The 18,512-nt window shown below is 41.2% G+C and overlaps 1 protein-coding gene across 2 annotated transcripts in view; it reads left to right on the top strand.

Annotated features, from left to right (window-relative positions):
• Nucleotides 1-18,512, top strand: part of LOC120017547 (inositol polyphosphate-5-phosphatase A-like) — a 264,969-nt gene that overhangs the window by 129,660 nt on the left and 116,797 nt on the right. For both annotated transcript variants that reach the window (XM_038960386.1, XM_038960385.1), the window contains exons 5-6: nt 13,470-13,533; nt 15,173-15,276. In XM_038960386.1, the coding sequence (XP_038816314.1) occupies nt 13,470-13,533; nt 15,173-15,276 (168 nt within the window). The remainder of the gene's footprint in view (nt 1-13,469; nt 13,534-15,172; nt 15,277-18,512) is intronic.

Here is an 18,512-nt window from a genome sequence, read left to right as displayed (position 1 = left end):
TTTGCTGAAGGTAGGGCGGCGGAGGGCCTTGTAGCCGTCCCAGAAGGGGGAGTAGCAGTGGTCAAAATTCTCGAAGCGCGAGTAGCACAGGAGATGTGTTGATATTTCTTCGGTATCGTTTTCCTCAGATTTCAAGATATCCTTCCACCTAGATCACGTACACATGCTTTGTGTATGAGATGCTACAATAAAAACAAGAAGGGCAGTTGTAAGAATTAAGTGATGAACTCCTTCCACCTTAGCGCCGCAGTTCAGAACTTGATTGTGTTGTATGTATTTTAACTTTTTAATAACTAGCTTACGCAAATGTGTCCATCTGCCATTGAGCTGGGCTTGCACACTCCCCAACCATTAGGCAGGTCAGCGGTATAACAGGCACTACAGGTGTAATTTAATTTACTTTGATGTCCTGATTTTATACCCTCGTTAAAATATGCTGAAGTTGCTGTACAGTATTAGTAAATATGGAGTTGGAATATACAAACATGAATCTTGCCTTTTTAACGGGCTTTTGCTCCTGCTCCGAAAATTGGGCCACTTGTAAAACTCATTCAATGAGTGCAATTTAGAGAACTAATATTTTAATTTGATATTTGTGTTATGTTAAAGTAAGCTACTTTTACTGCCTTGAGTTCAAGGATGCAGCAAGGATTTTCTAAGAAAGTTAATGTACAATCATAAAAATACTTACACCACTGTGTATTCTTATTCTTCACTTCACCAAATTACTATGTATTAAAGCAACCTCCTTTGAAAATGGAAACAAGGTGTGCTATTATGTACTGCATCAATCCTTTTTAATTAAGTTATTATTCTCTTCAATCTGTATCACTAAGAAACCAATGGTATTATACCGAGCAAAAACACAACTAATTAGAGGGCCTATTTAAAAGTCTGAGTCATGTTATGCATATTCTTTATTTGATTTGCTCTGTTGAATGTCCTTGCCGTGATGGTTTTACTGCTTTAGACCCCTCCAGCGGGCAGGTTAGGGGAGCGACTGCTACGACTGATGAGCATGGCAGGAAATTGGCAGATGGAAGCATCCATTTCAGCGCTAATTAGAGGGTCCATCAGCCCAAGGACTGACAGGGTTCAACTGGGCAATGTAGTGCCTGCCAGGTCCCATCCCGCACGCTTTATAAAACGGTCTTTAATTCCTAGGCACAATATCATTAACTTTGTAAGTGGATGAACACAATGGACAAGCAATTTAATTAACTTCTACCATTGGATGTTGGAGGGGAGACTAAATTAAATCAATGCACAATATTTGCTAAGGAGGCAGCCAAACTTGGGAGCGGGGCTGGGTTGTTGGCAGGTCAGGCCGCTGCCGTGGGTTTGGCCAATTACGTCCTTGTTTAGACCCATCCATAATATTTTCTTCAAAATAAAATCTGTGATTTTGGAGATCAATCATGTGTGCATGTCACTCGAGTTTTCTCTGGGATTTTAGAATAGTATGCAGGAGCTGCTTTCTGCTTTCTAGAAGTTGACCAGCTCTCTTCCCTGCGAGCATAGGGGCCTAAACTCTCACAGACAGACCGTTTCTGCCAGGATCAGTGTTGTGGTTTAAAGAAGGGACTTAAAGAAGTTATAGGATCTAGCACTCAAAACATTTCCCGTTTTTGGGGGGCTCATCCAGGATCTGTTCACTTTTAACGTTTTATCCCTGGATTGTTTAAAGATTGCGCAACACTGTATGTTATCTAGACGTTATTTCGGCGTAACTATAAGGGGTAACTTGTATGTCATTGTTGTGTAATAAGTGTGTTAGCACTTGTAGTTACATACCTCTTACCATTGATTGTAATTATACACTGCTCAAAAAAATAAAGGGAACACTTAAACAACACAATGTAACTCCAAGTCAATCACACTTCTGTGAAATCAAACTGTCCACTTAGGAAGCAACACTGATTGACAATAAATTGCACATGCTGTTGTGCAAATGGAATAGACAAAAGGTAGAAATTATAGGCAATTAGCAAGACACCCCCAATAAAGGAATGGTTCTGCAGGTGGTGACCACAGACCACTTCTCAGTTCCTATGCTTCCTGGCTGATGTTTTGGTCACTTTTGAATGCTGGCAGTGCTTTCACTCTAGTGGTAGCATGAGACGGAGTCTACAACCCACACAAGTGGCTCAGTTAGTGCAGTTCATCCAGGATGGCACATCAATGCGAGCTGTGACAAAAAGGTTTGCTGTGTCTGTCAGCGTAGTGTCCAGAGCATGGAGGCGCTACCAGGAGACAGGCCAGTACATCAGGAGACGTGGAGGAGGCCGTAGGAGGGCAACAACCCAGCAGCAGGACCGCTACCTCCGCCTTTGTGCAATGAGGAGCACTGCCAGAGCCCTGCAAAATGACCTCCAGCAGGCGACAAATGTGCATATAATAATAAAGGTATATTCTTTAAAAAAGTATGTATGTCTATATAGGTATGTGTATGTATATATGTGTATATGTATGCATACGTGTATGGATATATATATTTACCCCAAAAAATATGGGGGAATGGAAATGATGCAGACGATTACATTGGAAGCAACATTCTTTCCGCAATATTAAGCTGATCCACCCCTAAAAAAAAAAAAAAAAAACTACCAGTTAAGCAACCCTAAACTACAACCGTGGCCAAATATATTGGTTCCCTTGCACTTTTCTTAAATAATTCCCTATTTCTCCACAACTTATTGGATTTTCAACATTGTAGAGCCAATTTCTTGGGGGGGGAAACGAGTTTAATTATAATTGAATTACAATTTTAATTTAGAAAATAAAAACAAATGGCATTGACAAAATTATTGGCCCCCTGGAGCTAGTTGGTTCAACAGCATTCGGCCAAGATTACTGCCGACAAATGCTTCTTGTAGCCATCAATGAGTTTGCTGCACCTTTCTACTGGCAAATTGGTCCATTCTTCAGCCGCAAACTGCTCCAATTCTTCAATGTTTAAAGGGTGCCTTTGACCAACTACAGTTTTCAGATCTTGCCATAGGTTTTTCATGGGATTCAGAGCTGAACTTATCTCTGGCCAGATCTGGACAGTTCAGCAAACCCTACCACCGATCCCCCAATTGGAGTAAACTGATAAACATTTCTGTTTTTACCTTCAATTTATACATCTTATACACATTTTACAGACACAGTCTACTTTATAATAGTTCTCTCTTGTTTGTTCTTAGTCCTTCCTCTATTTCTGTTGTCCATCCAGTTTGATTTCCACTTGTAACTGTGCTATTTCACAAAAACTCCGCCCCTATACACATTTCACAGATCCCGTATGCCCTACATTGTTTATCTTGTTATTAGTCCCACCCTTCAGCTCCACTCAACCCTTCCCATCTATCTTCCAACATCATCCATTTCGGATTTTTATTTGCCATATATTTTTCAACTGTGCTGTGATGCTTCACAAAAGATTTGAATCTTCCTATTCTCATAGCTTCCACGGATTGTAAATTAAAAATAAACATTTTTGCTAAAATAATTATTATATTATTGATTGATTGACTATGGCTTTTCAAATCCCCCAGTATTGCTATCTGTAGCGTTAGTTCTACGCAAATGTTGCAATTCTTCAGCCATTCCTGGACCTGTGACCAAAAACGAGCTACATACGGACAATACCAAAATAAATGATCTAGTGACTCTGCCTCCTCACAGCAGAATCTGCAGAGCTGGGAAGATTGTATCCCCCATATATATAACATTCTATTAGTTGCAAGAATTTTGTACAGTAATTTAAATTGAAAAATTCGAAGTTTTGAATCCGGCGTTGTTTTGCGTATCAATTCATAAACCATGTGCCATGGAATGGGTACATCAAAAATCTCTTCCCAACTATTTTGCAATTTATATGGCACAGCTGTCAGTTTTTTGGTCCTTAAATTAAATTGGTATATGTTTTTATTTATCACACTTTTCTTTAACCATTTATGTTCTTTAATATAGGGCCGACATACAAGTTCCTTACTTTTTTCCCCTTCTACTTGCCTCTTCCATTTTTGTGGTAATGCTGCAATTAATTGGTTGTAATTTTGGGTAGAGCAGACATTTCCATATGTCTGTGTTAGCTGCATGTGTGACATTACTCCACCAGTCCTATTTATGATATCATTCACAAAAATTATACCTTTTTTAAACATTTCTTCGATAAATACAGTTTTTTTATCAATTACTATATTTGAATTTAACCACAATATTTGTTGTACTATTTGTTCCGTCCTTTCAGGTGGATTAAACTGAAATTGCAACCAACTTTCTAAGGCTTGTTTAAAAAATAAAGATATTTTGGAGATTATTTCCTTTTCAAACAACCGAAAGTGAGCAGGTGTAATCTGAATAAAGGGAAAAAGGCCCTTCTTGAACATAGGATGAGACATTCTTATCAATTTACTAGAGAACCAGTTTGGATTTAAGTATAACTTTTGTATGACTGATGCCTTTAGTGAGAGGTCTAACGCTTTAATATTTAATAATTTCTGCCCTCCGAATTCATATTCGTTATATAAATAGGCCCTTTTATCTGGCTTGCCGTTCCAAATAAAATGGAATATTTTTTGTTCATATAATTTAAAAAGCAGGTCACTAGGTGTAGGCAAAACCATAAGCAAATAGGTAAACTGTGATATGATTAAAGAGTTAATCAGGGTGATTTTCCCACAAATAGACAGGTATTTTCCTTTCCATGGTAGCAAGATCTTATCTATTTTTGCTAACTTTCTATAAAAATTTATTGGAGTGAGATCATTTCTTTCTTTTGGGATTTGTATACCGAGTATGTCCACATCTCCGTCAGACCATTTAATTGGTAAACTACATGGCAATGTAAAATGTGTATTTTTTAGTGATCCAATACGTAATATGGTACATTTATCATAATTTGGTTTTAATCCAGAGAGGATAGCAAATGTATCTAGATCCTCTAAGAGGCCGTGGAGAGACTCTAGTTGTGGTTTTAAAAGAAAACATGAATCATCAGCGTACAATGACACCTTAGTTTTTAGGCCCTGGATTTCTAATCCCTTAATATTAATGTTTGATCTAATTTTAACAGCTAACATTTCGATGGCAATAATAAATAGATATGCCGATAGTGGACAACCTTGTTTTACTCCTCTAGATAGTTTAAAACTTTCTGAGATGTAGCCATTATTTACTATTTTACACCGAGGGTTACTATACATAATTTTAACCCATTTTATAAGAGATTCCCCAAAATTGAAATATTCTAGGCATTTATATATAAACTCCAGTCGTACTTTATCAAAAGCCTTTTCAAAATCAGCTATGAAAACCAGGCCTGGTGTCCCCGATATTTCATAGTGTTCTATTGTTTCCAGTACTTGCCTTATATTATCTCCAATGTATCGTCCATGTAAAAAACCTGTCTGATTAGGATGAATAATATCTGACAAAACTTTTTTTATTCTATGCGCCAAGCATTTTGCTAGGATTTTTGCATCACAACACTGAAGTGTAAGAGGTCTCCAATTTTTTTAATGGACTGGATCTTTATATATACCACTTGGGTCGTGTTTCAGTAATAATGATATCACACCTTCTTGTTGCGTGTCTGATAATCTATCATTTATATAGGAGTGGTTAAAACAAGCTAATAATGGTCCTTTGAGTATATCAAAAAAAATATTGAATACTTCCACTGGTATGCCATCCAGCCCTGGAGTTTTCCCATCCTTAAAGGCCCCAATTGCGTCAAGTAGTTCCTCCTCTGTAATTAGGCCTTCACATGAGTCTTTCTGTACAGATGTTAATTTTACATTATTATTAGGGAAAAAATCCATACAATTAGTTTCAGTTAGTGGAGATGGAGGAGCCTGAAACGAAAACATATTCTTAAAGTACTTTACTTCCTCTTTCAAAATATCATTTGGTGAATCATGCGTGACTCCATCATTTGTAACAAGTTTTAATACATTTTTTTTGGTAGCATTTCTATATTGAAGATTGAAAAAGAATTTGGTGCATTTTTCCCCATATTCCATCCAGTTCGCTTTATTTTTATAATATATTACACTGGATCTTTCTTGAATAAGTTCCTCCATTTCTTTTTGTTTTTCCTCTAACTTATTCTGTGCCTCTATGGTACCGTTTTTATTGTTATCTAACTGTACTGTTAGTCCTTCAATTTCCTTTGTTAATATGGACTCTTTTGATCTAAATTGCTTTTGTTTTATAGATGAGTACTGAATTGCATGGCCTCCTAAAGGCACATTTAAAAGTGTCCCATACAATAAGGGAATCTGCTGTACCTATGTTCTGTCGGAAAAAGTCAGTTATAAATTCTTCTGTCGTAGTTCTAAACAATTTATCATCTAGTAGGCTTTGATTAAATTTCCAATATCCTCGCCCACGTGGAAATTCTGTAAGAGTAATATATATGCCAATTATGTGATGGTCTGACCGCATTCTGTCCCCTATCAAACACTTTTTAACTTTTGGTGCCAGAGAGAATGATATAAGAAAGTAGTCAAGGCGACTAGCTTGATTAAGCCTCCGCCATGTATATCTCACTAGGTCAGGGTATTTAAGTCTCCATATATCCACTAATTCCAATATATCCATGACATTCCTGATTTCCTTAAGTGCCTGAGGGTGATAGTTTGTAGTGTGATTTCCTTTCCGGTCCATAGAGGTATTTAAGACCGTATTAAAATCTCCCACTATAATAATAGATTCTAGTGTTGCTTGTAGAGTTGATACATTCTTATATATATTGTCAAAGAAGCTTGGATCATCATTATTCGGACCGTATAGGTTAATAAGCCATATCTGTTTATTGTCAAATAACATATTTAAAATAATCCATCTACCTTGAGGATCTGTTTGGACAAGTTGCACATTTGGATCAAAATTACTGTTAATTAAAACCATCACCCCTTTTGAATTTCTTTGCCCATGGGAGAAATATATTTCGCCCCCCCAGTTCTTTTTCCACAAAACTTCATCTAAAACTGTTGAATGGGTTTCCTGTAAACAATAGATATTATAATCCTTCTCTTTTAGCCAGGTAAATACTGATCGTCTTTTCTTAGTGTCTGCTAAGCCATTACAATTGTAACTGGCTATACTTATTTCACCACTTACCATAATGAGACACACCTTTCAATTATTTTTATCAAAATATATGTTTGTAAACGTCCTATTAAAAAGTAACATAATGATTGAGTGTCTATATAGTTGTACCATGATATTTGCATTGCTACTAAGTAAACCTCCAATTGGTCCCTACTATTCCACCCACTAAAAGCCCTCATCTCGAGTTGGGTTGTCATCCCAATGCCCGGCAGACCACCCTCGACCCCCTGTATCCCATAGCCCTGGACCGACTGGGATCCATCCTTTGAAAAGAGCACACAGCGCCATCCACCGAACCGAAGCAGATCCATTGCCAAATGCATTTCCATCGCCCTCACCTCGATTTGTATTACATATTGCTGTGGATCATCCTCTATAGTCCCTAACATCTTTTACTTCTTCCTTCGCAACAGTTGTGGGATACACACATACACCCACACACATTCAGCCCTTACCCCCACACAACCATAAGCTCACTTTCTCAACAATTGCACCATCCCAGAGCCCAACTCAAGATAGGTCATGATTTACAAATGTACTTGCAGTTGCAGCTGCATGAGAAGGCCTGCAAGACCGCACAAAAAATGAGCATAAATGTAGAGATTTATTTACCATTGTCACATCCTAGATGATGGAGGTCAAATGTACACCTTCTTCCTGAAACACCCACAATACGGTCATCCGTCATGACCATGTTCCCAAGCATCTCCATGCAGTCCGACTTTGATTTCGTGCCACCAGTGCCACAATAATATACCCCCTCTCTGAATGTCCGAGTGTGACCCCCTCCCCATGGGTTACTGCTTAACTGGTAGTTGCTTTGGTTGCTACTTTGACAGATCAAATTGTGGGCATTTCTAGAAAGATAATTTATACTCAATGACTTAGCATTTATCCATCTTTGTTTATCCAGCTAAGAACAATTCATTGCCTCATAAGAATACACCCTTGTATTTCTTTGGAAGATCCATTTCCCCCTGTGATAATGCGCACACACACACACACACACACACACACACACACACACACACACACACACACACACACACACACACACACACACAATGTGCACCATGTCCCAATACATATGGCACCCATCGTCTTCTAAAAGTTCTCCCCCCATAGACAAGGGCTCCTTCAGGAAATGATCGATGGCTAAACATCCAGCCTGTTTTCAAATAAGAGGAAGTGACAGAATAACTTTTAATGAGAGTTTTGTCTGTGTATCCAGTCAGGCCTTCCACCAGACGATGAATAATAGACACTGTGGCTCAATACTCTGAATACTCAATCAATTGGACTGTGAGTGGTGCTTGGCAAACACATATGGCGGCGTGTGGGGGGGGGGGGGGGGGGGGGGGTACTAAAGCGGTCTCCATCTGTATTTCTCTGCTGAAAAGCAAGCCTTCTATTGACGCTTTCTCCTGCCCGGGTGTTTTCATTGCATAGGATGACAAACAGCCTGTTTGTGCAGTATTGGAGATTTGTGCAGAGCTCTCCTCACAGAAGGCGTATAGTAAGCCCTGAATAGCAAGTGGTCTAGTGCTCTCATTGCGCCCTGTCTGGTCAAGATAACCGTTGAAATAATGCCATAGAATGTGTTGCTTGTTCAAAGTAGGGCTCACGTGTAAAATACAATGCTGAGTGTTCATTATAGACATAAGGCATTGAGTAAATATTGTTGTGGGGCGAGATCTTGTTTAATTTACAGTATCTTAGGGATGTTTGATAATATGGTAGTGTGAGGTTGGTTGAAGACTATCTGCACGGCAACCAATGAGTGAATTGTGTACCCATTAGATTAGTCCGTTTCCATGTTCATGCACCAAGCGTATGATTGACTGTGGCTTGCCTGTGTTTTTGATGCATGGCAACACAGTTCCATCATGACAGTATGTCGCACTAACCTTTTGCATCTGAAAACTCTGTGTTGCCGTTGTGTGTGTACATGTATGTGCGTGAACTATATGATGTGTCTGAGCCTACAAGCGTGTGTGCATGTGTGTATATATACGTGCGTGTGTGTGTGTTCACATGTGACTTGACAGACGAGGGGACTTTGCAAGGACACCGAGAGAACTGCTGTTGGTAAAGTTGAACAGCCCATTTCCCCGTTTCATTTGGCCTGTCTGGACCGGCAGGGCACACATTTTAGACGGGGAAATAAAATGTCATAGAAACCTATGGAGATACGCTATCCTCCCAGAGCAGGTACACTACAGCCATCCACTACCATAGATAACGCTGGTCCCATTTGAACTGTCACTTCTGACAGTAGCGCGTACTATCCATTCTGTCCCTGTTTGGAACTTACCTTATCCATCTTACTTGATAAAGGGCTCCTCAGATGGTTGTGTGTGTCACTCTCTGTCTCCCTGTCACTTTGTCTCAAAATGCTCCTCAGGACATTCGGTGTCCAGCACCGCTGGTGGCTTGAGGACAGTATGGTATTTGCCCCCAGAAGTGCACTGTGACACGGGACTGAGGCTACTCTTGTGACAGACCGTGCTCCCTCAGGGCGGAATGGAGAAAAAGTATTACTTTTATGTTTGCTTTATGGCTCATTTTTCATATTAAATGCAGAAAATCCATTAGAGGTCATGATTCCGTACTTATTTTCCTCCACTATAACTAATTCCTGAAGCAGAGTATCGATAAAGCACTCAGTGGAACAGACTATGCAGGCTTCTGGACCTCTCAACTCTCTGTTTTCCACTAGGCCATCCCCTATCTACTAGGGTTATTGGAAATGTCAACTGCCTGTGTGCTCTCTCTTTGTCTCCCTCTCTCTTTCTCTCCCTCTCTGTCTGTAACACACACACACCGATACAGCTTCCATTGTGTTAGAGTGGTTATCTCGTCTGAGCGGCGTGGCCGATACAACTCCCGATAAGAGATACCATTGCCAGCGCGGGCAATAAAACCTGGATTTTATGGCTCGGTTATTGTCTTTCTGTCTACAATTATGATGATTACTCATTTCCCCGAGCTCCTCTTGGCCCTTGCCAGTTGCACATAATAGAGTGCATTTTACTAATGGAAAATTAAGTAGACGTTGTGACAGTGGGCTTTATAAATATGTAAAATATACTTTTAATTATTTCAAGGGAATCTGGCAGCGAATCAATAAAGTGGTACGGGACAAACATACGCTTGACATGGGCCATTGTAAAGCCACTGGTAAAAGATAAGCATATCCTGTCCGCGCAGTCAGGCTCTAATTCATATTTTGAGCCTGTCATGTTCAGAGACAAATGGATTAATTGCAGCCCGCTAATATAATCGGTTCTTCATGAGGAGGGAGCAAGAATAAGACCAGCCGGTCCATTTTTGAACCCTGATGCCAAATGAATATCTATTAGGCAAGAGGTTAAGTAGATGTTTCGTGATTTACACATGCAGTGCATTCGGAAATAATTCAGACTCCTTGACTCTTTCCACATTTTGTTACGTTACAGCCTTATTCTAAAATGGATTAAATACATTTTTCCCTCTATCTACACACAGTACCACATAATGATGAAGCGAAAACAGGTTTTCAGAAATGTTTGCAAATGTATCAAAAACAGAAATACCTTATTTACATAAGTATTCAGACCTTTTGCAATGAGACTCGAAGTTGAGCTCAGGTGCATCCTGTTTCCATTGATCATCGTTGAAATGTTTTTTGAGTCCACCTGTGGTAAATTCAATTGATTGGACATGATTTGGAAAGACACACACCTGTCTATATACGGTTTCACAGTTGACAGTGCATGTCAGAGCAAAAACCAAGCCATGAGATCGAAGGAGTTGTACGTAGAGCTCCAAGACAGGATTGTGTTGATGCACACATCTGGGGAAGACATTTCTGCAGCACTGAAGGTCCCCAAGAACACAGTGGCCTCATCATTCTTAAATGGAAGATGTTTGGAACCACCAAAACTCTTCCTAGAGCTGACCGCTCGACAAACTGAACAATCGGGGGACAAGGGCCTTGGTCAGGGAGGTAACCAAGAACCCGATGGTCACTCTGACAGAGTTCCTTAGTGGAGAGGGGAGAACCTTCTAGAAGGACAACTATCTCTGGAGCACTCTACCAATCAGGTAGAGTGGCCAGGAGAAAGCCACTCTTCAGTAAAATGCACATGACAGCCCGCTTGGAGTTTGCCAAAAGGCACCAGAGCCCGGACTTGAGCCCGATCTAACATCTCTGGAGAGACCTGAAAATAGCTGTGCAGCAACGCTCCCCATCCAACCTGACAGAGCTTGAGAGGATCTGCAGAGAAGAATGGGAGATATTCCCCAAATACAGGTGTGCCAAGCCTTTAGCGTCATACCCAAGAAGTATCAAGGCTGTAATCGCTGCCAAAGGTGCTTCAACAAAGTACTGAGTAAAGGGTCTGAATATTTCTGTAAATGTAATATCTAATTTTATATTTTTAATAAATTTGCAAAAATATCTAAACCGGTTTTTGTTTTGTCATTATGGGGTATTATGTGTAGATTGATGGGGGGTGATGCTGTGGCTTAGGCCTACCCGTGCACTAAACAAGCAAACCCAGGCCTTTTTCGATTCTATTTGGATTCTCTGTTGACTATAGGCTAGACCAACAGAATGTTATAATGTTTGAGGATTTGAACATAAACATCAGGTGCTTTAGAAATGTTTTAATGGTGACTGAAATTCATATTTCGACTCATATTTTTATATTTGAGCTTAATTACTATTTATTCTGGATTCATTCCAAATATACAGACTGCAGCAACAAAATCAACAACAGTGGTGTCATTTTGACATCTAGCACAGTTTCCCTCCCTCACCCCCCTAATGTCCCCCTCTCTTTCTCTCGCTCTGTCAGTGGCAGTTTGAGGTGAAAAAGAACATAAAGAAAACCTACGAGAAATAAAAAGGGGGCCCTTCCTGGAAGCCGTCCTCCTGCTGAGGGGAAAGTTGACCTGGAGTCCTACTGCTTTCAATCCATCCCTCGCTTTTTTGTCCTCCTTCAGAAAAAGGAGGGAGGAAGATAGAATGAAAGAGCGGTGCATGGCGGTGGGTTTGGGTCACCAGCCGCTGTTCTCATCAATTAAATGTGCGACAGTGTTTTCCGTTGGATGAACTTCTATGTCAAGGAGATGGGCAGGACCTCATGTTTGTGCTTTTGACAAATCGGCAAATGTTTAATCTCAAGATGTGCCGGCGCTCATAAATAATGCAGGGTCTGGCTGCCGAGCCCCCAAACTCTCCCCCTGCCAGAGAGGGTGTCTGCTCCGCCCCTAAAAGGAAAACGGCACAAAATCAGACTAAATCCTCTCTCTCTCTCTCCCTCTGTCCTTTTCTCCCTCTGCCGTCTGTCTCCTCCCCTCTAAGGAGACTTACGTCTCTCTCTCTCTCTCTCTCTCTCTCTCTCTCTCTCTCTCGATCTCTCTCTCTCTCGATCTCTCTCTCTATCTCTCTCTCTCTTGATCTCTCTCTCTCTCTCTCTCTCTCGATCTCTCTCTCTCTCTCGATCTCTCTCTCTTTGAAGCTCATATGCCCTTCCTTGTCCCGCCACTAACGATTTCACGACCTGCACAATTCTGAACTGGGCTCACTTTCGTGTTGTCATCCAGTGTATTTTTTCTTCTCTCCCTAATATCCATTTCCTCCTCTTTTGGCTCTCTATTCCAGTGCAGTGTAGGAGGAGAAAGGAGGGTTGCATGCAGCAGGACCAATGAAAGAATTATCCTCAAGCAAGGGCTGAGGGCTCGCTATCTCCAAGCCCCAGCGGATTGAGAGCAGGCTTTTCCTCTATTGCCTAGATGTAAAAAGCACAGAGAAAGCGTGTAGTGGACTGTGAACCGCATCAAATCCCCTGCATTATTTTTTCCCCCCACAGTTTGTTTGGGTTGTCTACAGACTGGGGAAACTTTGTGATTGTTCTTTCAGAAATTAAGAATTTAATCCTATTGAAGTATAAATAATTCCAACTTTTCAAAGGACACATTCAGATGGACTGTTCCAAAGTCCATCTGAATGTGTCCTTTGAAAAGTTGGAATTATTTATTCTTCAGGAAGCCTTGTACCAAATATAGGGTCTGAGAACTCGAATGCACTGTATATTCGATTGACTGCTTTAATTCAATATCTGCTGTGGGAAAATACTGTACATAAACTAAACAGTGGTGTGATCTGTTGCCTGGAATGATTAGTGTGTGTACCTTAGTTGCCCTCTACACAGCAAAGCTCTACAAATGAATGGTGCTTTGTACTACTTGGAACCAATCTTTGCTTCGATTGCTCAGTAATATTTTGTGGTTAGTTAATCCCAGGTTATTTCCAAGAATCTCTGACTAAATGGTTTGTTAACAATTCTCCTAAATCTCATGCGCTCTCTATCTTCCAGGCACTAGGAAGTTGCTACTTTCTTCACGAATCCTTGAAAAACATCCACCAGTTTGATTTCAAAGGTGAGTCCCTCTCCCCCCCAATGAAATCTCTACCCGTGCCCTCTCACATACCCCTCTCCATATAACACCCTACATTCCACGGCCCATCACCGCTTCCATCAAAACCAGTAAGGTTGAGATTGGCAGGGGGAAGATAATGTTCAGGGGTGATAGATAGAATGGTAATGCTTAATATTAGGATTTAATTCATGGGTTTTCGGGCTCCACAGTAATTGTGTACGGAGGTTATTGGACAGTTACGGCCCTCTCATCAGCTTGGGGTGTCAGAGGGCCAGGGGCCTGGCGGCCAGGCTAATTAAAGAGGGGATATAGATGTGGCGCCGCAACGTTGTTCCCATTACACCAGAGTCAGCATTTGCACCATCCTCTCACCACCAGTGAAGGACAGGGCGAGGGGGAATGTGAGAGGACACACACACACACACACACGCATGCAGCATTCAGACATGGATACACACGCGCACACAAGCATACAGACACACACACACACACCCTCACCCGTCAAACACCCTGGATAACAGCATGCTCCTCTTACATGGGATTAGGATATATCCAGAATGAGCTCATTTACGCTTTACAAGATGCTACTGGACTGAATAAACACTTGAACCATGTGGAAGACGTCAATTATTACACCTGCTTCTTTGGTAAAGAACTATGCAACATTTTCCATGACCCGTATTCATTAAGTGTCTCAGAGTAGGATTGCTGATCAGCTCCCTCCTGTCCATTTCAGAATAATCCAAAAGTCCAAACTGATCCTAGATCAGCATTGCTACTCTGAGACGGTTTATGGAAACGGGTCCAGACGTCAGGTGAATGTGGGAGACGTTTTCAGGCTCTGACCCCAGTTCAGGTTATGTGTTGTAGTTACATGATACATCCAGGCTGTATCACAACCGGCCGTGATTGGGAGTCCCATAGGGCGGTGCACAATTGGCCCAGCGTCGTCCAGGTTTGGCCGGTGTAGGCCGCCATTGTAAATAAGAATTTGTTCTTAACTGACTTGCCTAGTTAAATAAAGGTTAAATAAAAAGAAATGAAATACAACATGGATGCCTTAGATCATCCAATGTTGAGGCGAACTGAATAGCGACGCCGTGACCTATACTCATAGGATCAGGTTCAGAGATCTTGACATGCCAAACTGTTTTTACCTCTAAGATATTTTCAGCCTTTTACACGCTGAGTAAAACATGCTCACCCTTTAGTTCTACAAATTTAGGAGGGTTCAAAAGGCTAAAAATATCTGAGAGGTCAAAATGGTTTGGCATGTCAAGCTCTCTGACACTGATCCCATGTGTATGGGTCACGGTGTCACGCTGTTTGGTTCACCTTAGATTATCTAAGGCCTCCTTGTAAGTACAACACACAACCTGAATTTAGACTGGGTCAGCGGGGAGAATCTGTTGCTTCACCTAGTCAGGAGTTCCCATATACTTCCACTAACAACCAGCAGGTGGAGTAGTAGGCTGATGAAGCCCTTGCTTTATGTGTGCATGACTACATCTAGAATCTAGATCTACACAACACTGTTTTGTGACGTTAGTATGTTTGAACTGTGAATCATGCTCTTAAGACTAGCTAGTATTGTATTAATACGGCCTCTTTGGCTTTCCGTCTGTGTTTTTCCCCACAGCCAAGAAATTCAAGAAGGTGGTTGGGAAAGAGATCTACTCAGACACTCTAGAGAGCACACCCATGTTGGAGAAGGAGAAGTTTCCTCAGGACTACTTCCCTGAGGTGCGTATCCTTCCACTGTTGCTGTAGTGACTGAGAGGGACTATCTCTCAGCCTCTGTACTGCTTTCTGAAGCTCTGGGACTTTGATTGACAGAGTGCTGTCATTAATGAACACTACACAGCAATGTGACATTATGACACCACTATCTTAATAAAAGACAGCTGATCTACATGATTTTAGCCCCGATTCAGCTGTCCCAGACAAGTTTCTGACATCTGAGACAAAATCCCCATGTCATTGCCTACTCAGGGCGTGCGGCCGTCACCGACGCTCGTTTAATGTGAGCGGGTCAGAGACGCAATCTGAGGGCTACCGATCTCATCTTTGAGCAGCCCCAGACATCCCAATATTTTCAAACATGTTTGATTTTATTGGCACAAAATCTGCAATGCTCTTGTAGTGTGAGCATGTTTTGAGAATTGTGATCAGCAATAGCCAATGAGAGCTCGCCAGAGAACAAGCCAGTGAGATGATGACTTTGTTTCGCATAACTCAGAATGTGTAGACACTCAAGCAGGAGCGATGACTGACTACTAGTATGCGTTTGTACTTGCCTTTAACCAAAGCCTAAGTGTTAAATTGGTACAGTGCTGAAGTTCACAAGAAATGTTATTTAATTCAAAACGTTGGCTAGAAATTTCAACTGTGTATGGCAAGCGTGAATGTCTGGCTGCAAACTTTTACGAGGCTGCTTTGAGCCACAGCTTATTCTAGCTACGTTTAACGTCTCCATCACACCGATAGCGTCATTATGCAAAATGGTACGCAGCATCATCTGGATATGTCTGCAACAAAAGTTCAACAATCTCCTTCTGCTACCATATCTGTCAAACCGTCTATGCATACAGTTTGACGCGTACGTTCGACAGATCCAATAAATGCACTGCAACTGCAAGGCAAGCTGCAGGGCAAAAGCAGCTTTCCATTGGAAATGAATGTTCTTCTGGTGTACCAAAATGCAACGACGCGATCGAGGCTTTACAATCTAATAACATCAGCACATCATTGTTTTTGCGAGACAGCTTGGTGGTATGGAGAATCCTCACGAACAAGTGAGGAATTTTGTAGTGTGTGACTGTGCCAGATCGTTCAGTGTGCGCACCACTAAGTTGTCAAGACAAAAAACGACATAAAAGACTGTCGTTTAATGTGAGTCTCAGCAATGTTAGGATTTTGAAAGTTTTGTAGTGTACACCTGGCGTAAGGCATGGACCTTGTTAATACATTTTGGATGCTTGCATTTAGTCCACATAATACAGTAGGTATTGCAAGTGCTGAAAAAGTTTTGGTTATATATTTCGTTTTTTTATTTTACTTTCAACACTTTTGCGGCACTTAGTTTTTGACATGTTTTTTTATATCGAAATGGTTTATGTTGCATAATACATTTAGAATATTTTCAAAAGTAGGTATATGTTTTTACCAAATAAACCACAGAAAAACATAACTATTGGTACTATTACACATTTATGGCAGTGTTTCCTCTTCATCAATGGAGTATTTCCCTTTACTATTTTGCATTTTCACAAAAGATACAGTGTGAAGTGAAAACACAAGGTTATTTTGGTGTCTGCATTTTTTTTCTTTCTTTACTTTCCCTCAAAAACCAAATGAATACAAGGATCAGTTGAACAGTGGAAGATTGAGATGGCACTCTTGCAAAAGCTTTAATTCAGTGGCTTGCTGGGCTTCGTAGTGCAGCCTGTGTGCGTTGTATGTCTGTTCGTTCTGTGGGTTCCTCTGCTGGGTCCACATCATAAGGGAACGTCGCGCTGTGCTGATATAGTAATAAAGAGCATGAGTGCCCGCGTGTCAGCCCCATGCTCCTCGCTCATCTGTCAACCGCGCTCCGCCGGCCACCTCCTCAAATATATGCAAAGGAGATGGATACATCCTTTCACAGACGTAGTCTCCCAATTTCCGTCTCTTTCACACACACACTCTCATGTACACGTTCTCTCTCTCTCTCTCTCTGTCTCTCTCGCTCTGTCTCTCTCTCTCTCTCTGTCCCCCCCCACCCACCTTGGAGTTCCCCAGTTTGCCATTTTCAAAGATGATCTAAAACCAATTACATCGATTGAGGCGTGAAGTCGTTTAAAATTATTACAAGAAACGGGTGTTTGGTGCGTTAGGAGGACAAGCGCAAAACAAAACTGGGTGCTAAAAGCAAGCAGATGCCTAAGAAAGTTTACTCCCTGATTTATGCCTCTTTGCCGGCTGGGTTATGAATCCAGGATGATGCTCCCGAGAGCAGCACTCCAGATAATGTTAGACATTTAAAAATATCAGATTTGTGTAGTCTATCAGGGCCGAGTATTTTTTCTTCTCCTCCCCCCCGCCCAGCTCCGTAGTGAGAAATTGGTTATCATAGATCACAGATACTGCTCAAACCTCTTATGAAAGATGAATTAATTTCACTAATGCTTTAATGCAGAGCTCTCATGAGGAAGTCAGGCGCGCGATAACCCCTGCCTTGTCCCCGCTTCCTCCATGGTGATTTATGCTGTCTTTTAGTAGATGAAACCGCCTGGATTTGCCATTCATCTGCAGCCTTAAGGAATTCTATTAACAGGGGATCTGGGACAAGACGGACCGCCACGGACCGCAATGGGGGGGTCCAACTGGGTTCTGCAGGGTACTGCTCTGGGTCTCAAGAGTGTTGTGGAAACTGGATAGTCATCCTAAGACATGATATACTAGAAAAGAGACCTCGCCAAGACCTTAGAATATGTGCGCTACAGAGAGCATGGGTTAATACATGTTATCTTCCATTAGAATCTACTGTATAAAGGTATAATTTTCTGTCATTTTCTAATGTTTTGATACCCCGTATAGAGAGGTGAAGCTATAGAATGTAGCAGCAGACAGTTTAGCCAGCTTGTCGGAGACTAACACCTCTCTTTCTCCGCTTGCACGTTAGCTTTACAGTCCACCGTTAATAAACTGTCACTCGGAGAGGGCCTGATGACATCATGGTAGGAGGGTTTGGTCTGTACGGCCCCTGCTTGAGTGACAGCGCTGGTTAAAGACTAGCAATGTAACAGAGACAAAATTACATTTCCTGGCATCTCTTAGATTTGAGTGCCCTTGGGTTGGTTGTGTGTGTGGATGTGTGGTTGTATACTAGTGTATGGGTGTGTATACTAGTGTACAGTTTAAGTCGGAAGTTTACATACACATAGGTTGGAGTCATTAAAACTCGTTTTTTTACCACTCCACAAATTTCTTGTTAACAA

This window comes from Salvelinus namaycush, chromosome 22, assembly GCF_016432855.1.
Source record: "Salvelinus namaycush isolate Seneca chromosome 22, SaNama_1.0, whole genome shotgun sequence".
NCBI lineage: Eukaryota > Metazoa > Chordata > Actinopteri > Salmoniformes > Salmonidae > Salvelinus > Salvelinus namaycush.
Note: the sequence above shows the minus strand (reverse complement) of the source record. Positions and strands in the feature narration are given on the sequence as shown.